Below are 23,148 nucleotides of genomic sequence, written 5' to 3'. Positions count from 1 at the left end.
TTGTCTATCCACAGGCTGAAACATAGTTGCTACCTAGTAGAAGGACAGGAATTGGTGGTGGTGGTGGTGGTGGTGGTGGTGGTGGTGGTGGTGGTGGTGGTGGTGGTGGCAGTGGCGGCGGGGGCAGTGCTGAGGGTTTCTCTTGCTGCTCTGAGTCTAGTTTGATTTAACTTCTTGTCAACAACTTCTAGTTTTATTAAATTCCCAGGAGTATAGAGGTCTCAGAAAACCAGTTGATTTTCTACTAATTCATTTCACTTGGTTTTGTCTGCTTGGGATGATAATATATGGAGCCAGGGTAGACACTGTCACCACCTCCATCATTTACTCTGTTTCCTGGGAATGACAAAAAATCTTTGATATAGCCCTCACAGCCCTTTGGAAAGACTGCTGCATGGACCCTGAGTCCTGTTCCAGAGATGCCTGGCAGCACTGCCACTAAACTGGGAGCAAAATCGGACCCTTTCATATCTTTAGTTTGCTTGTTGTAGTCTAAGAGTAGGCTCTTTTCAATGAGAACTTGGAAACTTTAGGAAAAGATGGTTTCTATCTAAAGCCCAAGAGCAAGATAGGATTTTAGTGAGCTGGTGTATCACTCTGGGCTGCCACTAGGTGGCAAGCCACCAGATTGCTTCTCAGTTCTCCAACCATTGTGTTGATGGGTTTAGGACTGTGTTTTAGCCTCTCAGAGAGGTTTGCATTTTTAACTAGGGGAGTTTAGGAGAACACTTTTCATTCACACATATTTCAGGATACCCTGCACTTGTCACTTCCCTTTAGGATCTTAACTGTTTTTCAGTGTGATCACTTGTATTTTTCACCAAAATTGAACCAGAATCTTCAAGCCCTGCATTGGTGGGTAGAGCCCTTATATCTGGGTTCCTTGCCTGCTTAATGCTGCTACAGGGGATGCTTTTCCTGGCAGAAGGGCTGGGGGTTGTTATAAAGCAGAGAGGCAACCTGCAGAGAAGCCTTTTGAGGCTAATTGTAATCAGTCTCCTAAGCTGATGAGTTAACCCTCTGGGAAACTTCAAACAAAGGCTTGCGATGAAAGCTCAGAATTTACTGTTGGTCTGGTACCCATTTACAGGGAGGCTTCTGCAGGCTCAGAAATGAGCAGGTGTACACAGAGAGGAATCAGCCTTAGGGCCTGTGTTGGGGCCAGATGACTACTGGAGGGTAAGGCCCTGAGTTAGCCCCGCCTTCTGCTGTGAGCCTGGCCTGGCCTGGCTGTAAGACCATAGATTTGCAGGCTAGATTGATTGCCAGGCAAGCAACAATGGGCCCAGTGTCTAGAGTCCCTTTGCAGGTAGGCATGGCCTTGATCTCAGCCTACCCCAGTTAAACCAGAGATGTTCCAAGCAGAAGGGTGGAGGTGATGAGTCAGAAGGGTGGAGACCTGGGAGGGGTGGCATTCCCAGGATCTTAATTTATCCAACTCAGTAAACAGTTTCCCAAAACTCTGGAAGAGGGACTGATCATGCTTTATGAAGGGTCTGACTTGGTTTTGGTAAATGGAGAAAGCATTTGGTTTTATGCCCAAAAGACCAAGTGGGTACACCCCCCACTGAAGGAGTAGATTGTGATACATATGAGCAGGTGGCTAGAAGCCTGTGTTTTTTTTCTCTCTCTCTCTAACAGAGCAGAGGAGCTTTTTATTTAGGGGTTCCATGGTCTACATTCTTTGACTCCAACATTTGTGGTCTAGTGGTAAGTCCCAAGACCAAAGCGCTCATTCATTTCCTTGAGGCAAAAGGTAAACCCAAGGAAAGTAAATCGGACTAACATTAGAATGTAAACCAAGCTTGCCAAATTACAGATTCAAGGAGAGTACAGGGAAGCATAGTAGTTAAGGGCCAGGCTGTCTGGGTTAGAATTTTAGCTTACCAGGCACACTCATCATGTGGCATTGGACAAATTACATAACTTCTGATTCAGTTTTCTTATTTCTAGAATGGAGTCAGTATCTCCTAGGGTTGTTGTGAACATGAAATGAGTTAATACACCTAAAGTGCTAAGAGTGGTGTCTAGCTCATACTAAACATTCAAAAAATGGTAAAGTTTCCCTTCTTGTAAAGTGAGAGAGTTAGACTATCTGAAGTCTCACAGTGTCATCCTGCAGGTCAAATCCCATCTGTGAGATTTTTGTTTCATATAGGGATGTTTCTTTTTTTAAGGCGGACCTTAAGTCAGGGCTGGAAAGTTTGCTTGCTACAGCCTCCATCATTCTCTGTTAGTTATGTGTGGCCCTTTGTTCAGATACATGTAGTAACCTTACTGACCTCGGTAGGCATTTGGGTTTTCATCCTCTGAGGATGGTCTCTAAGGCCCTTTCCAGGTCTACATTTCTGTCTAAATTTGTTGGAAAGAGTCCTTGGGCTGTGAGTGCCCCAGTAGTGAAGTGGAATCCTCATTTCTCTTTGTCTTCACCCATCAGCAGAATAGGGGGGTCTGGCTTTCTTATGTTACTTAAATCATTGTACCCCATTCTCCACCCTGAATAATTCCCCTCCATTTTCCCAGCTTCCTCCCCAGAGTCACTGCACAGCTATGGCACCATCCAGACCCAGGAGAGCTCAATGGGCTAAACCTTCCTCTCTGTCTGACTACTGGCTCTTCTGAAAGATGGGGTGTGTGTGTGTGTGTGTGTGTGTGTGTGTGTGTGTGTGTTTGTGTGAAGGCATTTAAAAATACTTAAAAATTTCCGCATTAACGCAATGTCAAAAAAAAATTAATGGCATATGATTTTGTAGATAGACTAATTTAGACAGTTGGACCTGGGAACCTCTATAAACCGTCCCCCAAGGCTGTAGAAGAGTTAATGCATTAGTCCCAGAGAAATTAGTCACACCCAGGAGGATGTGCTCACTGCATTTGGGGAAAGATAAACATTTTGAGCATAAGTATCTCTGACTGGATTTCGTGTATGCAGAAATCTCTGTAGATGTATTTTTAAGCACTTAAAACACGGGACTTAATATTGATTACTTAGTGTTTAAATTAAAAACAGGTTGTGTTTTGCTGGCTGTGCAGAGTAAAAACTTGGTCCCTGGTGACTTGATTATTTCACCATAAACAAGCTGCTTTTCTTGGCTTGATGCCTGAGTCCAGCAGAGGCAGGGAACAGCGAGGTTGCTATGACAGTAATGAAGTCTCTCTTGGGGACTTTAAAGGGGATTCTGCTGGCTCACAGTGGTAAGGAAAGAATATGTAATTAGAGAGGCAAAATTTTATGTAACAGCGTAGTCTGATTATTTTAGAATTCAGTCTTTTACCTGTATTACCAAGTGAGATTTCTTTTAGTGTTATACAAATGGGGTGGGCACTGCCATGGGCCTTCACACAGGTTTTGCATTGCCTAGAATCCTCCTGCCTTTCTGACCTGACCAGCTCTGCTCATCCCAGGTTTGAGGTCTTCTGTAACCCTGAACACTAATTGACACTCTGTGCCCCTCTCCCCCTTCCACCTCACTGTTTGCTGTCTATCCTGAAACTCCCCTCATTGGAACTGCTGGCTTTGGGTTTGCATCTGCCTCACTCAGTCTTTGGGTGTTTGGTAGCTGGTGTAGGGCTGGGTACCTTCCAGATGGGTGAGGATCAGAAGGCTTTAATACGTGATTTCATAGAGTCCATGCTGAAACCACTGGCTTCCTACCTTTCTGGTCCTTTATTGTTACAATAAAATGATTACTATAATGTTTACTTATCTCACATGCATATTAAGGATTTGTTTGTATTAGGTCAAAACTCTCAGAAATGTCCTACTAAACACTTCAGTGTTTTTAGCGTGGCTAATGTTGAATCCTGTTAGTTTTGTTGAGGTTATTCGGCATAAATACCAAGACGCTAAAAAGGAGAAAAAAGTTTTTTTCTTGAAAAATACCAAATAAAGGAGGTAACCTACTACTTATGAGCCAATAATCTTTCTTTCTCTTTAGTACTAGTGATATCTAAAGTTTATGACAAAGCTTTGACATACTATCATACATGTCTTTTAAGTCATTCCAGAAAGGTTATTATGCTTACATTGTGGTTTTTATATTGAAAATATCATAGCGCATTCTAAAGCTGTGAAACTAGAGGTGGTGTGTATGATGAAACCCCTCTGTAACCCAGACTGCTTCATTCCCTAGGGCTCTCTGCTTCCTGGGCCTGGCAGACAAGCATATTTATTATACTCTGAAGATAAGAGAGTTAATTTATTATTGGCTGAGGTTCACATTACCATCACTCTCCTATTTCTCTTTGGCTAAAGATGGCTTCTGTTAGAAACTATTGGGCCCATCACACACTCTGACAAATCCAGGTCCTAGTGCTGGTCTGGTTCATTACATGTGTCTGGAGGCAGGAAAGGTGGCGGATGCCATTCTTGCCTCATCTCAATGACTTTCTGTCAAGCAGCTGGCTCTTCCTACAGGGAAACTGGAATAAAGCCTTGCCTCTTTGCTTTTTGCACTTAGACTCACCCAGTTTTTTTGTTTCTGTTTTGTATAGTTCAGCCAATGCTACCCCTGACTTTGAAGGTCGAGGAGGTGATGACCTTGGCACAGAGATCGCTAACACCCTGTATCGGATATTTAACAATAAGAGCAGTGTCGACCTGAAGACCCTCTGCATTAGTCCTCGGGAGCACTGCTGGGTTCTCTACGTGGATGTGCTGGTGAGTATCACCTTGCTGTACTGGCCATATTCTACCTTTGTTGGAGACTAGTTGGCCTACTTTCCTTTTAGTGCTTTTTTCCTCTTCAGGTGAGTGGTTTCAACTTATAGGGTGAGATTAGTTGGGAAAATATGGTCTCCTATGATAATTTTTAAAAAAATTAAATACAACGTAGATGTAAGCAGCATATATGTAATGCCATTCTATAGTAAAATTATAGTAATATCATGGTAGCACCTAAAATTGCTCATAAAAGTTATCAGGGAAGAATGAAACAAGATGATCTCTGGATGGTGCCAGACAGAGTTGATGGGCAGAATTTAGACAGGTTGGTACATTGTGTGTGGAAGGATGATCAGCTCTTTATGTGCGTTTTCATTTAAACCTTATAAACCTGTTGCAAAAGTACAGTGCTATATTCCCCATTTATAAGTTAGGAAACTAAGACAGAGAAAGGTTAAGTAACTAGCTCAAGAGGTCTCAGCTTGCTAGTAGTGCTGTTGGATATCAAAGTGAGGTCTGTATGATGTGAATACCTTCTTTGACCTCACTGTGCCATTGCTTTTTAAACAGCTCAGAGCCTGCTTGCCCCTGGTTTCCTGGGTGAGGCCACGGAGGCCCTGCTTCCTCCCACACAGAGCCCACTCCCTTGGGGATCTTTTTAGTCCAGCCCTTCCTTTCCTCTCTTGTACTTTGCCTCCCAAATACTCCTACCCAGGTTTTGGCACTCAATAGTAACTTCTCTGTGTAGCTCTAATTAATTTTGTTGTTGTTGTTTCTGAGATGGAATCTTGCTCTGTTGCCCAGGCTGGAGGGCATTGGTGCAATCTCGGCCCACTGCAGCCTCTGCTTCCCAGGTTCAAGCGATTTCATGCCTCAGCCTCCCAAGTAGCTGGGATTACAGGCGTGTGTCACCATGCCCAGCTAATTTTCGTATTATTAGTAGAGATGGGGTTTTATCATGTTGCCCAGGCTCGTCTGGAACTCCTGACCTCAAGTGATCTGCCAGGCTTAATTTTGCTTTTGTATAATACTATAGCAGTTGGTTGGTTGCTTATGTACAGGCTCTTGTTGGGTCTGTTTTATTCCTATTTGTTAAATTTTGTGAGCCTTGAGATTAGCAACTACATCTTCCACTTCAGATTAAGGACACAAAGCTAAACCATTGGCCAAATAGATTCTTTAATGAATGTGCAGATAAAGGAGATTTGTGAACTTCATTGAAAGAAACAGCCTGGCTCTGCATGTTGGCTCTACTAAAACAGGGTGGAGCTTTCCAGATTTTTCTAATTATTTTGATATTGGATGGAGTATACTCAAAAAGTAGCAGAGGTAACCATTATCTAGCAAGTAACTATTGCAATGCTACCACTAATAGGTAAAAGTAATGAAACTACAGATCTATGTGCTTTTTTCCATCTCTGATAAGTGGGATGTACCTTGTGGTATGATTCCTGCCAAGCAGGCAATGTTTCAGGTCCTGGTTTTGAGGAGGTGGGAACTGGCAACCTATGTCCTTACTGAGGATGGTAGAGGCAGGCTTCATAGTTGCCCAGGGAGGTGCAGCCCTGTGATGTGAACTCTGGAGTTCCATCCTGGTCTGAAGAACATTATGTCCCGTTCCCTTCCCCACTAGAAAAAGTTAAGACATGAGTGTTGCAGCACACTGCATTTGTCCATGATGCTAATGTGTTCATCCTCAGTATTCATGCACACTGGTAGTTTTGTGGGATGGCCCAGTGATGGGGACGGAGGTGCTTTTGATTCAGTCAAACTCAAAGCAACAGAAGCCTGTTCTATTAGTAAAGGCTTTTACAAAACTGATGAATATTGGGACATTATCTCAGCTCAGAAGCAGTCCTCTTCAATGAGTAGGGGATGCATGGTGTGCAGGAGTATCCAGGGAAATGTGCACTGTGTCCCTGTCATCTGTAGACCTTTCTTTTTTTAAGACTCCTGGCATTTGGATTTCTTCTGAAATATTTTTTAAGGGATTTTGTTTATTTTGGAAGAAGACATGAGTTTTTAAAATGTTGTCATCTTCTGACTGGGTGCAGCGTGGCTCACACCTGTAATCCCAGCACTTTGGGAGGCCAAGGTGGTTAGACCACCTCAGGTCAGGAGTTTGAGACCAGCCTGGCCACCATGGTGAAACACCTTTTCTACTAAAAATACAAAAATTTGCCAGGCATGGTGGTGGGCACCTGTCATCCCAGCTGTTGGGGAGGCTGAGGCAGGAGGATCACTTGAACCTGGGAGGCAGATGTTGTAATGAGCTGAGATGGCACCATTGCACTCTATCCTGGGTGACAGAGTGAGATTCCATCTCAAAAAAAAAAGAGAAAAAAGTTCTCGTCTTCAAAAAAGTTTTTAATGAATTAGAAAAGCATTTTTGAAAATTATATTATTAATGAGGTAGATCCATTTTTGGCATTCACATAATTTTCATCAGTAGAGGGGTTCTTCTTCCATGAAAGCCCTGATGGGAATGTGCTTTCTGTGTGTGAGGTAGGGGACAGACCTTTGTTTAGGGATTAAGTTTTTATCCCAAACCTGAAGATGTACTGAATAGATTGAGTTCATGTTTGAAGCAAGGTAGTAGAAATCTTTGAAGCAAGGTAGTGGAAAAGAAATCTCCTAATTTCTTTTTAGCAACTGGGCTAGGTAGTCCTCAGAGCCCATGTTCAAACAGTTATTAGCTGGGTACCCTGCCATGTTTTCATACTTATTTACTTCAAACCTATTACAGTCAGATGACCCATCTGTTTCCAGTATTGTGTTTTTCTCCAGTTGGGTTATTTTATGAGAGTGAAAATTTCATGGAAATTTCACTTTGCTTTGCTTTTTGGAGTTCTTTAATGGCATCAGTTTTTGCCCCAGGTGGGATAACTGTTAAAACTTTGTTGCACTAACGACACACAGTTGACCTTTGGTGGGGAAATTGGTCACAAGGCTGTCTTTTGATGGGCTCCTTCGCAAATAATCGCTAACCTTCTTCATAGCACCCCTTCTGCTGGGCTCTGGGGATAAAGGGATGAACAAAACTACAGAGTCCCAGCCTTTAGGAGTTCACAGTTCAAATGAAGAGGAGTTACACTCTAAACAAAAACAGAAATATGTGACTTTTCTTTCTACATGTGACTTCTCACCTTATTTGGGACAGCCCAGTTGGCTTTATTCCGTAACCTCAGGCCAAGGCCTCTCTAAAATGAGGACAGAAGGATATGGCACCTTCCACTTAAATGTGCTCTAACCTTGCTTGCTAGATGAGCACATGTAAGTGTACTCAATACTTTTGCTCACGGGCAGAAGCTTGTCCGAGAGACCTTGGTCTTCATTGTAAGTAATGTAAAACATGTAGTATTTCATGTCTGAGCATCAGGTATACATTGATTATTACATACAAGAGGTAATTCCACTAGTAAATGTGAACCTGGGGTAGCAGCTGCGGCATCAGTAGCCACCATTCACTCCTCCTTTGGAGGCCAGGCATATGTTAGCAAAGACTGGAGTAACACTTGGAGTACAATTGGGAGCCATTTGGGGCAAAATAAAGGTGATCGGTTCCACCTTCAGGGCAGGCCCACCTGCCCGGAGTGCCTGTGGGAGGAGCCCACTACAAGCCACGGCCTCTGACTGTTGTCTACCACAGCCCCGGCCAGCTGTGACCTTGTGTGCATGGACCATGTAAGCACAGCCATGACAAGGCAGTGCCTGTAAGTAGGGTGAAGGACTGTGTCAGTAAGCTGCAGTCACTGTATGGGTAGCCAGGAGAGCAGCCACATGTTATGTTTATTTTATTAACACACAGTCAGCATTTCTTAGAAATCAGTGTCCTTGACCACAGAAAAGATTTAGGGAAAGAAGAAAAAAAAAAAATCAGTGTCCTGGTCGGGCGCAGTGGCTTATGCCTATAACTCTGGCAGTTTGTGAGACTGAAGCAGGTGGATCACTTGAAGTCAGGAGTTCAAGACCAGCCTGGCCAACATGGTGAAACCCGTCTCTACTAAAAATAAAAAAATTAGCCAGGGGTGGTTGTGCACATCTGTCATCCCAGCTATTCAGGAGGCTGAGGCAGGAGAATTGCTTCAACCTGGCAGGCAGAGGTTGCAGTGAGCCAAGATTGCACCACTGCACTCCAGCCTGGGCAACAGAGAGAGACTGTGTCTCAAAAAAAAAAAAAAAAAAAAAAAAAAAGCAGTGTCCTTTAACTGGGGTAGTGTTTAAAAGTAATGAATGATATTTGTTTTTCTTTCTTCTTCAATTCCTGTCTCCTTTAGCTGCTGGAATGTGATGGAAATTTGTTTGATGCCATTTCCATTGCAGTAAAGGCTGCTCTCTTCAATACAAGGTATGTCTTCCTGTAAACAGCTCTGCAAACCTGTGGAGAACCAGAGCAAACACTTGTAATTGAACACTGAGGAAAATTCTACTGTAGCTCATATGTGAAGATAACAGGGAGTTTTAACATTGAAAATGATGTTGTCTAATGCTAAACTCCAGAAAAGATAGATTTTATAAATTAAAACTACATATATGCATATATTCTGTATTTATTTTTGTATTGTTATAAATAGACACCTACCATACAGAAAAGCCAAAAAGAGTAGACACCACCTACAGGCCAACTGTCCAAATAGTATTACTGAGTGAACTCTATGGGGACAAGGATTTTGCCGTTTTGTACTTGCCTGTATTCCTAAGCACCATGAACAGTGCCTGACACATAGTAAATGCTTGCATATTGCTTGCTTGTACACGCGTATGTTCTAAAAACAGGTAATGACGTGAACACTTACTCCCCATTTCTTTCTTACATTTTTATAAAAAATTTACAGAATTTTCTTAAAGTGGCATTTTGTTGGTTATTATAGTGATGATACATATTAACCCTTTGTATTGAAGAAGTATCATAAAAATCACATGGCATTATGAATTTTTGATAAGAAGGAGTAATATTATCTTCTTTTAACAACTAGGGGCTCCGAGGCATACTTTTCGGTGAGAAATTATTAATTTTGTATTTTCATTTTGATGATAATCTTTTCTTGTTTTTAACCAGTTATAAAAACAAAGCTTTTTCTTTGTTGTGACAATGTACAGTAAGACTTAGTTTTTTGAGTTGACGCTAAATAAAATGAGATCAACAGGAACATTCTAGGAGGTCATGTTTAGTTTTTAGGAAGGATGGCATCCACGTGTATATGGATGAGAAATCTTGGAGAATATGATCTGGGACTGAAACTGTGGAATACATATCCAGTGTCAAGCTCTGAGAGCAGAGGGAGTTTGCTCTGGGACCTGGAATGAGTGATGGAGAAATGTTTTTTAAAAATAAACAAATAGGCCAGGCACAGTGGCTCACATCTGTAATCCTAGCACTTTGCGATGCCAAGGTGGGCAGATCACTTGAACTCAGGAGTTTGAGACTAGCCTGGGCAATATGGCAAAACCCCATCTCTCTATAAAAACAAAACAGGCCAGACACGCTGGCTCACACCTGTAATCCCAGCACTTTGGGAGGTCCGGGCGGGTGGATCACTTGAGGTCAGGAGTTCAAGACCAGCCTGGGCAACATGGTGAAACCCTGTTTCTACTAAAAATATAAAACTTAGCTGGGCATGGGGGCACGTGCTTGTAATCCTAGCTACTCAAGAGGCTGAGGCACAAGAATTACTTGAACCCGGGAGGCAGAGGTTGCAGTGAACTGGGATTGTGCCACTGCACTCTAGCCTGGGCAACAGAGCAAGACTGTGTCTCAAACAAACAATTGTGGGAGGATTCCTAGGTTTACTGCACTCCAGTTTAATGCTTATATAGTACTCACACTTAGATCTCAGGACTTTTCAAGGGCTGACCCACCCATTTTCTGTGTTTTTAGTTTTTAAATGATGTCTTCTTATATACAGAAGTTCATAATGTTAATATAATTGAATCTATAATTTTTTTCGCTTTTGTGATAACACTTTCTGTATCCTGTTCAAGAAATAATTGTCTACTCCAAGGTCATGTGGATGTTTTTTTCTAAAAGCTTTATTGTCTTATCTTTTGCTTTTATATCTATGGTGTATTTGGTGTGGCTTTGTGTGTGTGTGGTGTGAGGTAGGGATTGAGGTTCATTTTTCTTCATTTGGATATCTGATTGACCCAGCATTATTTTCTAAAAGATGCCTCTCCTCATTGGATTGTGATGCCTCCTGTGTGCTTTTGACAGGGATGAAGATAATAAAGGATAGGCATAATGTACCTTTCTCTTGTGAGACACAGGGATTCTAACTCCTATTCTCAATCTTAAAAAGAAGTGATTTTTCCTCCTTGCAGTAAATGGGAATTTTAATTGTGCTTCTGTGTCCAGGATACCAAGGGTTCGAGTTCTGGAGGATGAAGAGGGGTCGAAGGACATTGAATTGTCTGATGACCCTTATGACTGCATACGACTAAGTGTCGAGAATGTCCCCTGCATTGTCACTCTGTGCAAGGTATAAGCTTGTATTTTATGGTTTTTGTCTTCACTCTGGATGTGGGTCTCCTCTAATCCCAATCTGCTGAGATTACTTAATAGGTTGATAAATTACAATATCACACACCATATAGAAACAGCTTTAACCCAGATCCAGTAATTTGCTTGTATTAGAAACCACTGCCATGAGTAGCTTTTTCTTTTCTTTTTAGTTGGAAGATATGATGTGGCCTGGGAGCCAGGAGTGTGTTTGTAGTAATAGTAACCAGAGTTTGTTAAGCTCCTTCCACATACCATCTGCTTCAGTAAAGCACTGTGTCCTTTAATTGCCTCAACTGTATTGGGTCTAGGGTGGTTGAGTAGTGGCAGGGTGGCAAACAATGTCCTCTCTCTGAAATGGGAGGTTGGAGCAGGTCTTGGGTGTCAGGAGTGGTTTTCACACAGAGCAGAGGGCTGTGGAGCTCAACATCTGGCTGATGTGACGTATAACTAATGCTGCCCCAGGCTGTGCAAAGAGACCTGTATTGGCTATTAACTGGGTTTGTAGCTAATTCTACTCAGGATTCATTATCTCAAAATAAAGCTAAACAGGTCAGATTTAATTCCACTGAAATAACTTCATGAACAGGATGTGGTGAAGTGTTCAGACAGCAGGGTATTGGGTCTTGGCTTTTTTTTTTTTTTTTTTGAGACATAGTCTCCCTGTGACACCCAGGCTGGAGTGCAGTGGCAGAATCTAGGCTCACTGAAACCTCTGCTGCAACCCACCCTGGCCACCTGCCCAGGCTCAAGCTCAAGCAACCCTCCCACCTCAGCCTCCCAAGTAGCTTGTACCACAGGCTCACACCACCACACCTGGCTATTTTTTTGTATTTTTGCTAGATACAGGGGTCTTGCCATGTTGCCTGGGCTGTTCTCAAACTCCTGAGCTCAAGTAATCCATCTTCCTCAGCCTCCCAAAGTGCTGGGAGGCATGAGCCACTGCGCCCAGCCTTTGGCTTGTTCTTGAGCGTGCCCCTTAGCATGGGCCCTCTTGATTCCCCCTTGCCATCAGTGAAACATTGATGTGGCCTTGTGTGTGAATTTGTCCCTTGTGCCCCTCTGTTGGAAAACCTCTGTGACCTCTGTCTTGGATGGTCTCTGAATTCTAGTTTTAAACTCTCTTGCCCTGTTTTTCCATGTCATGTTTTTATTGTATCACCCACACAGTGGTCTGCGAGAATTGTTGAACATTCCTTCAACTGTTTTCCTCATGAGCAGAATCTAAAATAAGACTTGGAATGACCTATGTGAATCCTTTACCTGGTGTGGAGATTCCCACCACGAGGCCATTAAGGGTGGGGCTCTGGAGCCTGTGTGACCCCTGTGTGCTGTGCACCCTGCCTTTGCAGATTGGCTATAGGCATGTGGTGGATGCTACTCTTCAGGAGGAGGCCTGCTCCTTGGCCAGCTTGCTGGTGTCGGTGACCAGCAAGGGAGTTGTGACATGCTTGAGGAAAGTGGGGAAGGGCAGCCTGGACCCAGAGAGCATCTTCGAGATGATGGAGGTGAGGCACTGGTTCTGAGGATGGTGTGGGGACCTGGCCGGGATGCCTGCTGCTTCCTGCCTGCTTGGTTACACTGTGGGGATTCTTCCCATTCACATCCTTGACCTCAAACCTGGAGCTCAGAGAACAGCTGGTTTGAGCCAGGGGTCTGCTGACCTAACCAGGAGGGTTGGGATGTGGAGACTCTGGACTGGGAGGTAAGGAGCCTCCTGGTAACCATTGCATATCCTCAGTAAGTCCCCCCGCAACTCATTTCTGTGTGTCTAAATAAGACTGTTGGACTTCCATAATGTAAAGAGCCACTCGTAACTCCAAAATCACAGGCCTTTGTGACTTGATGAAGGAATTGAATTCTTGGTTCACTGCTTCCTATCCTTTGAAGTTGGTGAGTAAAGGTGGAAGCAGGGGTTGAAGTGTGGCTGTCTCCCAGATTCATTACAGCTCTAGAAGTGTTTAAATGGAGACAAGCAGGGATGGTGAGAAATCTGACACCCTGGAGTTGGGAGTGGGTTGTCCCTATTCCTGTCAGAGCCATGAGGGCACTTGTACAGTTCTCTGTACTGTTTTCCCCACATGTCTGTCACCTCACTAGCCTGGAAGCCCCTCAGGGCAGGGACGGGGTCCTGCTCACCTGTTTTCTAGACCTTCCTTCCCCTCCATCCACCTCACCTTTCTGACTGACTGACAGAACTTCCAGGCACGGAGTTAGCTGGATTTGATTATTCATACTTCTTGTAACCTCTGTATCACCACACATGCCCAGAGATCATTGCTTAGTAGCAAGCACTTTTCCTTCAGTTTTAGAAATGATGACCTCTTACTGAAGAATTCAAGAACATGACTTCTACTTTCTTTTTTTATCATCTTATTTAAAAGGGCAGAATGAGCACTGTATATACCATGGAGTTACCAGCCATGGTCTCTGAAGGTGTGCTGCCCTGGCTGCAAATCCCGGCTCTGGGCCGTAGTCCCCCTCATCTGCAAAGTGGGTCTGATAATAGTGTCTTCTCCAGACACTGCTGAGGTTGTTACTAGGATGATGTGAGGTGTGGAGGGGAAGCATATGTCAGAGTGTCTGATACATCATCATTTCTCAGCAAATGGTAGCTGTTACTCTCTGTGCTCCATTAAGCATCCTGAGTTCAGATTTTCCCAGACTTAATGCTGCATAAATTCTACCAAAGGCCTCTAGACAAGGGACTGTCAAACTGTTTCAGAAGGCACTCTTCTGCCTCCCAGGAGAGTTTATGAGAATTTCTCTAAGCAGCAACAAGCACAATAAGCAAATAATAGCTAAAGTTTCTTGTGTACTTACTGTATACCAGACACTACTTTAAATATATCATTTAATCCTCAATAACCTGTGAGGTAACTATTATTATGGTCCTCATTTTTATAGATGAGGAAACTGAGGCACACAGAGGCTAAACAGCTTGCCTACAGGCCTCCCTGCTCATAAATACTGGAGCTAGGATTCAAACTCAGACTGTGTGCCTCCAGAGCCCCTGCTCCCAGCCACTGTGCACTGTGCAGTGTGCAGTGTCAGCCTTACAAACCAGATCTGTCCTTGCTGTCATGGATGGCAGAACCAGAGCTCTGTTCAGTGACCTGAGCTTCGTCTTCCCTCGGGTTTGGGGGATGAGGTCTGCTAACTCTGGTCAGGGGACTATATCCCTGTGGCCCTGTCTTACTGTTTATCTCACACAGGGATGCAGCAATCTGGAAATGACTTAGTGGTGGAGCTGAGAGCCTTGGGGGTGGTTGTGCAGGCTGCTACCCCCAGCCTCTGCAGTTGCCTTGCTGCATCTGGTTTCAGAAGTGTCAAGGCCTCAAGTCCTGGCATCCTGTTCATCTCATCTCCTGTTGTCCTCTCTCCCCACCCTCATGTATATGAATAATCAGTACCACTATTTGACAGACTCAGACTTTTTTTCTTTTTCTAATGTTATGGAAAAAATCTTTCCAAAGCCCCCACCACCTTTTTTTTTGAGACAGAGTCTTGCACTAATGCCCAGGCTGGAGTGCAGTGGCACAGTCTCGACTCACTGCAATCTCTGCTTCCTGGGTTCAAGCGATTCTCCTGCCTCAGCCTCCTGAGTAGCTGGGATTACAGGCACCTGCCACCACGCCTGGCTAATTTTTTTGTATTTTTAGTAGAGACGGGGTTTCACTGTGTTGGCCAGGCTGGTCTTGAACTCCTGACCTCGTGATTCGCTTGCCTCAGCCTCCCAAAGTGCCATGATTACAGGCGTGAGCCACTGCGCCTGGCCCTCTAAGGCCTTTTTGACCTTTTACTCTAACTTTGCATTTCACAGAGGTGATCACTTCCCAGTCTTTTAAATTGAAATCATCTTTTCATAGGAGTTTTAGTTGGGGCTGGGCATGGGGCATGGTGGCTCATTCCTGTAATCCCAGCACTTTGGGAGGCCAAGGAGGGAGAATCACGAGGTCAGGAGATTGAGACCATCCTGGCTAACAAGGTGAAACCCCGTCTTCACTAAAAATACAATTAGCCAGGTGTGGTGGCGGGTGCCTGTAGTCCCAGTTGCTCAGGAGGCTGAGGCAGGAGAATCACTTGAACCTGGGAGGCAGAGGTTGCAGTGAGCTGAGATCGTACCACTGCACTCCAGCCTGGGCGACAGAGTGAGACTCTTGTCTCAAAAAAAAAAAAAAAAAGTTTTTAATCATACTTGGGATCTCATCCTATGTTACAATGAGGGGCTAGGGGAGAAGACACACAGGTCATTACTCTGGGGAGAGTATACCTGTAATGGAAAAGATTGAGACAAGGATTTAGGCATGGATGTCTTTATCTCAACATTATTGAGAATGGAACCAGAGTTGAATCCAGACTGCTGTGGGAATGTGAAAGACTCGATAAGGTAGAGATTTGTGATTGGCTCATTGTATTCTTAAAATGATTCATGGGCCCAGAGATGGAATAACAGTTTCATGAAGAATTTTTTTTTTTTTTGTATTGGGGTGGTGGTTCTTTTTTGAGTTAGGGTCTTGCTCTGTCATCCAGGCTGGAGTACAGTGGCATAGTCATAACTCACTGCAGCCCTGACCCCCTGGGCTCAAGCAGTCCTCCCAACTCAGCCCCCTGAGTAACTGGGACTATAGGTGCATACCACCATGCCTAGCTAATTTTTTAATTTTTTGTAGAGATGGGGTCTCACTCTGTTGCCCAGGCTGGTCTTGATCTCCTGACCTCAAGCAAAATCTTCTTGCCTTGACCTCCATAAGAGCTGGGATTACAAGCATGAGTCACCACTCCCAGCCATTTTGAGGTGTCTGTTTTGTTTTGTTTTGTTTTGTTTTTTAGGACCTCTTGTGTCTGCTGTGTAGGGACTGATTATTAATTTTGTGGGTTGTCTCTCTTGATGTGTTTTGATTCCAAAATTTCACTGTCCTTAGCATCTCTGCATGGCAGTAACACCAAAGATCCCATCCAGGTACTGACTTTGGTCACACCTGAGCAGTCCACTTAGAGGCTTGGTGGGAGGTGAATGAGAAACTGCTTATTAAAATGTCCTTGGCATCATCTGTTTCTTCTTCACACAGGCTCTGGATTCCCTATGGTCTCCCTATTCTTTCTTTCTTTAGTACAGTGTCACTTGGTTGTACCCAAGCCCGAATTTGGTTGACAACTTTGTGGCTTATTGTCATGGCAGCAGGATTGCGAAGCATAAGCTAATGGCCAGGGCAGGCTTTGCCGCTTCCTGTTTGCTCCCTGGTGGGGGCTGGTGTCCGTCTCTCTTTTTATTTTTATTTTTATTTTTGTTGATACGGCGATTTTTCCAAAATTTATTATGTTGTTGGGGTTTGTGGTTTTTGTTTTAACTTGCTTTAATTAAATAAAAGTCCTCTAGGGCAGATGAAATGTGTACGACGTCAGAAAGACTAGCTGGCAGAATGTGTGTGCCTTACAAGGGGGTGTGTGTTCTCTCCCGTCCCTTCTCTGTCCCACAGACCAGCAAGCGTGTGGGCAAGGTGCTGCATGCCTCCTTGCAGAGCGTTCTGCACAAGGAAGAAAGCCTGGGGCCCAAGAGACAGAAAGTCGGATTCCTGGGATGATTTGCACATCAACTGCTCAGCTGTGGATTGTTTGTTGCTTACTTTCCTTTTAAACTGGTTTGTAAATATTTTTCTTCACTGTTTTGAATTTACAGCAACATTTGTATATGTAAAATTAAAGTCTATTTTCTGATCTGGTTTGGTATGTCTAGAGTTCTTCAGTTGAAGCCAAGGCAGCATTGAGTGACCCCTCCAGGTCTGGCCCTTATCTAGTGAGTGGCAGACAAATCCAGAACTCTGCCACCAAGGGAAACCCCACAAGCTGGAGTAAAGACCTGGCAGAAAATGTTTGAAAGGCAATGCTTATGATATGTGTTTTGTGAATTTTTTTTCCCCTTGAAGAACTCTGAAAACAAGAATCACTAATAAAAGTTCATTCACCTTGTGTATTTGGGTGCTTGTGGGAGAGGAAAAAGGAGGAGGCACTCTGCCCCAGGTGCAGACCCAGGGCGTCTTCCTGACTAGTAAGCCTTCCCAGATCCTGGGGAAGTCCACCTCTGACTTCCTGCCCTCCAAGAGATCCTGCTGGAATTCCCTAGGTTCAGAGGCTTAGTGGTGGCTTTGGCCCTTAGCCAACCTTTCTTGTCACTCTTGTTTTGAAATCACTTGTGTTTTATAACCACTCCCTGGTGTTTCCTAAGATTTTGTTTTGTCAGCATTAAGAAGGCTGCTTTCAATGTCATCATTTGATTATTCAGCTGCCTTCATGCTCTGGGCATAGAAAGGAAGACTATGCTTGATTGCCCAGAAGGCTCTTCCTATAAGCCTGTAGTCTTGCTGTATAGTGTTTTAGAATTAAGTTTCTTCATGTGTAGAGCAGCCTTTGTTTTTTTTCCAGGGGCACTGAAACTCCTAAATCAGTCTTAAAACGCCCTGGAGAAGGAGCTGATATCATGAAGGAGAGCATTTCAACCGTGGCATTTGCTCTCTGCGTTCCAGTTAGACAAATGGGGTAAGGCGTTAGGAATTTATCATTAAATGGAAAGAACATAATGTGAGCTGAAGCCCTTGGGACTGCTTCCAGAGGTCCTGGTGTGGGTGTTCCTCCCAGCAAGGCCAGTTCCATCCCTGCGGAGAGAAGCAGCTGCCTAGACTTGGGCTTAATGGTGAAGCTTCTACCCTGTTGAGAGCACAGCCTGGGTTTCCATCTTTTATGTTTCTGCAGTGACTATCTACAGGCACCGTGACGGTGTGTTCCCAGCAAGGCAGAAATCAACCTGGTCTCTCCTCCCCTGCGCCTGGGTGACTGCCCATAACATGACATAACATTCGCAGTGGTGGTGCAGCGATGCAGCTTGAGTGTGAATAAAGTTTAGAAGCCTTTGTTTTTGACGGCTGATTCCAGTGGATCATTTTGAGATGTATAAATGAGAATGGGTACTGTCATAGATGTCCAACTCAGCTCTGCTTCACTTCTCTTCAGACAGACAGATGAGGCTTTACCATGCCATTGGTACGACAAATAGCTACCCTGCTTGGATGGCTGGCTAAGCACTTCCAGTAAAAATGAAGGAAGAAGAGAAAGACGGTGGCATTTAGCCACCGTCTCTAGCCATCCCATACCTTTCCCTGAAGGCCACCTCTCTGTGTAAGATACCTATATCGCAAATGAAACAAAATACCAGATGAGCAGTGGCTCTCCAGGAGAGGCGTTTATTGGAAAGATCTGATTATTGCCGCTCTTAGAATGAGAGAAGAGAAAACTGAAGACAGAGACTGGCAAAGACTTGGAAAAATATTATTCTGGGACAGACCTGTTTCATTCAGCAGAGCCACAGCTGTCTTTAGTGGCCTTTAAATAAATATCAGGTAGACGAATATTGAAGTTGTTCAAAAAATAAGGGCGGGGTATAAGAAATGCAGTGTTAACTAATATTCAAGTGGATTTTTGCTTTTATGATTTTTTTAGTCTTCCACATCACCGGTTAATTTTTTTCTTTTTTCTTTTTTTTAAGAGGTAGGGTCTCACTCTGTCACGGAGGCTGGAATGCAATGGTGCAGTCATAGCTCAGTGCAGCCCCAAACTCCTGGGCTCAGGTGATCCTCCCACCTTAGCCTCCCAGGTAGCTGGAACTGCAGGTGTGCCACCATGCCTAGCAGATTACTTTTTGTAAATATGAGGGTCTCACAGTGTTGCCCAGGCTGGTCCTGAACTCTTGGCCTCAAGCCATTCTCCTGTCTTGGCCTCCCAAAGTACTGGGATTACAGGCATGAGCCACTGCACTGGGCCATGAGTGTATAATTTTTGTTTTTTTGTTTTTGTTTTAGATGGAGTCTCACTCTGTTGCCAGGCTGGAGTGCAGTGGCTTGATCTTGGCTCACTGCATTCTCTGCTTTCTGCTTCCTGGGTTCAAGTGATTCCCCTGCCTTAGCCTCCTGAGGAGCTGGGACTCCAGGCACACACCACTACGCCTGGTTAATTTTTTGTATTTTAGTAGAGATGGAGTTTCACCATGTTGGCCAGGATGGTCTCGATCTCCTGACCTTGTGATCTGCCCGCCTCAGCCTCCCAAAGTGCAGGGATTACAAGCATGAGCCACTGCACCCTGCCGAGTTTAGAATATTAACAGTTTGTTTGCTCAGTAAAGCCGGTGGTCTCACATACAAACTGCCAGTAGAGCATAAGTCTTCGCCATTCCAAACTTTTTAGAAAACAATGTGGCAGATTGTTTTTTTTAAGGCTTTTAATGCACACTGCCAGATTGTTTTCTAAAAAATACAATAAATTTACAAATACAAAAATACAATAAAAATTTTGACTTAATATTTCCACTTCTGGGCATGTAATCGAAGTAAATAATTTAAGATACAAGCAGAGAACATTAATACAGAGCAGTTTATCCCAGTGTTATTTATACATCCCAAATAATGACCATAAAGTAAATGCTAGTCACTGGGGAAACAATGTACTATGCATTGCTCGATTCTTCTGATGGATTACCTTCTGTCCTCAGCCTCACCTCAGGCCGGCCGCAGCTGCAGGCTTGCTCCCAGTGCTTCCCAGAGACCTCCTGTTTTCTGTTCTTAGGCTCCTCTGGCACTGTGTTATAGAACATTTGCAGGAGGCCACTCAGCGTCCAGGTATGTGCAGCCCAGGAGTTCTGGGGACTCAATTCCTTCTGAGGCAACTCATGATCACTGGGGGATAGGAGCCAGTGGAGAAATGCTGCTCTGTTAGACCCCTTGGGTAGACAATTCTGAGAAGCATTAGGTACACTCGTCAAAACATGCTGGTATGATCATGCCTCAGGTGCACGACTGGGATAACTTTTTGTTTCCCTGTTTTACTTTCCCTGGTCCTTCCCTCCTGTGCCCTGTGGGGTTACTTCCCAAATAATCAGAACATGAGTTGTCTCAGGCTCTGCTTTTGGGGGAAAACCCAGACTAAGCAATTGGTACCAGTAGTTGGGATGGATATAATACAACTGGGATGTCATAAATGGGTTGGAATAAAAACCACAATGGTAAGAAGGGTCAAGGTTGGAAACTGCTTCCCCTCCCTGGCCAAGATCATGAATCAGAGACAATACTGGATCTTGGGAGAAATTGCAGAGATTAAGACCAACATCAAAGACTTGAAGGATGCAAGATTGAAATCTCCTGTATTCCCACCTTATTGCCATTTAATTGATCTTTGTGTACCCTGTAAATCCAGATGAATCATGGTAGGTTAGAAGACCACCAAACACACAAGTGAGAGCTCCAACTTCTGCTGCTTTGTTGGATGAAGTATCTTCACTAAGATTAATCAGCACAGCCTCCAGTGCTTTGTATGTGGCTATAGGGTAGGCAAATTCTTCCTTAATCCCCCTCAATAAGAAGGGTCAAAAGCAGATCTCTTATGTGGAAGGTCTGCAAAATGTGTTCATTGTCTTGGCACCGGTCTATGTTATTCACCGACTTTTTGTCACAGTGTTATCTTCAGGGCCATCATGCTGATCTGTTTATGTAGATAAAATCCGGATTTTTAGATCTAGTACAGAGGACGAGGCAAGCCGTTGGAAGTTCTAGGAAAAGACATGCGTGAGAGGGTGGGAAATAAATGCCATGAAGGTTCATGTAGGCACCACATTGGTAATGTTTCTAGGTATTAATGGTGAGGAACATTCTGAGAGATGCCCCCTTCATGTAAGCACCGCATTGATAATGATTTTAGGTATTAATGGTGTGGGTCATTCTGAGAGATACCCCCCTAAGGTGGTAGATTTGGAACCTTACACCGACCCTCATCCCCACTATCCTCACTAAGAACTGTAGCACTTGTTACACTTCTGGATTTTGGAGACAAAAATGCAGTACTTGAGAATACTGTCTCAATGTATTTACTGAGTAATTCACAAACCTGCCAGTTGTGAGTGGGAGTCTACAACAAGACAGGACTCTGAAGGCTGTATAAGCTGCATTATGAACAGCGCCCCTGCTCCACGTGACCCAGAAATTCCAATAGAGCTAGTGCTCTGTGGGGCAGATAAGGGTGCTGTGTAGTTTTTGGCAGGCCCAACAGGAAAGTTGCAGCACAGACCCTAAGATTCTGGAGTAAGGCCATGTGGTGGAAAACTATTCACCTCCAAATGAGTGAGTTTGAAAAGAATTTTCTGGCCTCCCACTGGGCTCAATTAGAGACTGAATACCCAACCCTGGGACCTCAAGTGACCTGAGCCACCCATCATGCTTGTTATTGTCAGACTCACCAGGTCATAAGGTTGGGTGGGTGCAGCAACAATCCATGCAGCATGAAAATGTACATTTAGGATTAGACCTGAGCAGTTCGGTGGGCACAACCAAGGAATATAGCAGGTAGCCCAGATTCCTCTGTCTCCACTGTTCACCAGTGCCTCCCATCCACACTTAAGGCCTCATGGGGGAGGGGACTCCTGCAGCCAGCTTCCGGAAGAGGGAAACCCAAGGAAAACCCCAGGTCTGGCTTGTGGATGAGTTGGTTCTCTATATTGATGGGTGCTCCAAAGGGACTGCTGCTGCATTACAGCCCTGCAGGACAGCAGCGAGAAAACTGAGTGCAGCAGTGCACTTGGTTGTTGAGTTTGCACAAAGGGATAAAGATAGACATGGATTCCTGGGTAGTAGGGAGTGACTTGGCTAGTTGGACAGAGGCCTGAAAGGAGTAAGATGGTATGGTCAGAGAAAAGGGATGTGTATGGACTTGTGAAATGGGCCAAAAAAGGGCAGATAGTGGAGGATCATGTTAATACCCATACCCATCAGAGGACTTTTTTTTTTTTTTTTTTTCTTTTTAAGATGGGGTTTCACCGTGATGGCCAGGCTGGTCTTGAACTCCTGACCTCAGGTGATCCACCCACCTTGGCCTTCCAAAGTGCTAGGATTACAGGCGTGAGCCACTGCACCCGGCCCAAGAGGACTTTTTTTAGGGGAGGTGTTCAACAAGGTTTTGACTTCAGTTCTGGGTGGGATGTGTAGGTCATGGCAGACCACCGTTCATGCTGCTGCAGCGAAAATTGCTGGATGCATTTCAGGAGTCATCATTAAAGATTCTGGAAAGCTCTGAAAGAGGATTGCATGGCCTAAAATTCCGGAGAAGGGGGAGACTTTCTGGAGTGAGCAGCCTGTCACCAGCATTTCCTTCCTGGGGCATCTGCAGATTCTGGAGGTGGAATAAGAATCAGGCTTGGGCACATAGAGGAAGGAACTCCATGGGGGAAGGGGAAACCTGCAAAACCTCTGGCAAAGCTGTGTAGGGATAGTGTGATGATTTAGAAACTCAAGGATCCCTAAACATATTTGTCAAATTCTCAGACTTGATGGGAAGTCAGGGAGTTTCAGTTAAAGAAGATCGAAATCTCCTGTAGCATCCTATAGAGCTAATCTGTTTTTCTCCTCTTACGTGAGCTATTGTAGCTGAAGGCATCAGGTAAGTGCGTGCCCAGTTTATTATTTCCAAAGTTACAAATCAGGTTATTTACTTACTGTCCCTTGGAGTGGAAGGACTTGAGATGTGGAAAGAGGCTGTCGAGCTTCTTGACACACCGGGGCAGCGTGGTGGCTCAGACCACCCCTCCTCCTTCCCACAACTTTGCAGGTTGCTCAGCTGTCTCCCATGGGAGAACTCAGTTTCCTCTTTGAAAGAATCCCATGTGCAAGCAGGATAGAGATTATTACCCCACTTTACATTAAGAGGAGTTTGGTCTTCAGTAACTTGTCCAAAAAGACACAAGTGCCAGGTATCTCAGCCAAATTTGGAACTCAGGACTCATTTCTCTTTCCACTGCCACACTTCAGAGCTTTAAGGATAAAACAACAAGGACTGTGAGCCCTTGAGAGCCAAAACTTGGCTGAGTGGCTTATTGCTGTCCCCCAGGACCTACCTAACTCAGGGCCTGATATACAGGGGCAGAGCCAGTATTTGAATGAATGACAGAGTATTAGGC

At 44.3% G+C, this 23,148-nt stretch overlaps 1 protein-coding gene across 6 annotated transcripts in view; it reads left to right on the top strand.

The window, feature by feature from the left end:
* The window catches only part of EXOSC7 (exosome component 7), a 37,087-nt gene extending 15,112 nt beyond the window's left edge, over positions 1–21,975 (top strand). The window contains exons 4-10 of one of the 6 annotated variants that reach the window (XR_744631.3): positions 4,495–4,660; positions 8,941–9,011; positions 11,016–11,139; positions 12,512–12,667; positions 16,640–16,801; positions 17,583–17,696; positions 19,699–21,975. Coding sequence is in view for 1 of the 6 variants with exons in the window: in XM_003926240.3 (XP_003926289.1) it covers positions 4,495–4,660; positions 8,941–9,011; positions 11,016–11,139; positions 12,512–12,667; positions 16,640–16,744 (622 nt within the window). In the remaining 5 variants the exon portion in view is untranslated. The other 5 variants (XR_012518733.1, XR_744630.2, XR_744632.3 and 2 more) reach the window with 5 other exon arrangements.
* The last annotated feature ends 1,173 nt before the right edge of the window (positions 21,976–23,148 follow it).

This window comes from Saimiri boliviensis, chromosome 8 (genome assembly GCF_048565385.1).
Source record: "Saimiri boliviensis isolate mSaiBol1 chromosome 8, mSaiBol1.pri, whole genome shotgun sequence".
In the NCBI taxonomy this organism is placed as follows: domain Eukaryota; kingdom Metazoa; phylum Chordata; class Mammalia; order Primates; family Cebidae; genus Saimiri; species Saimiri boliviensis.
The sequence above is the reverse complement of the archived record's forward strand: the minus strand, read 5'-3'. Positions and strand labels throughout refer to the sequence as shown.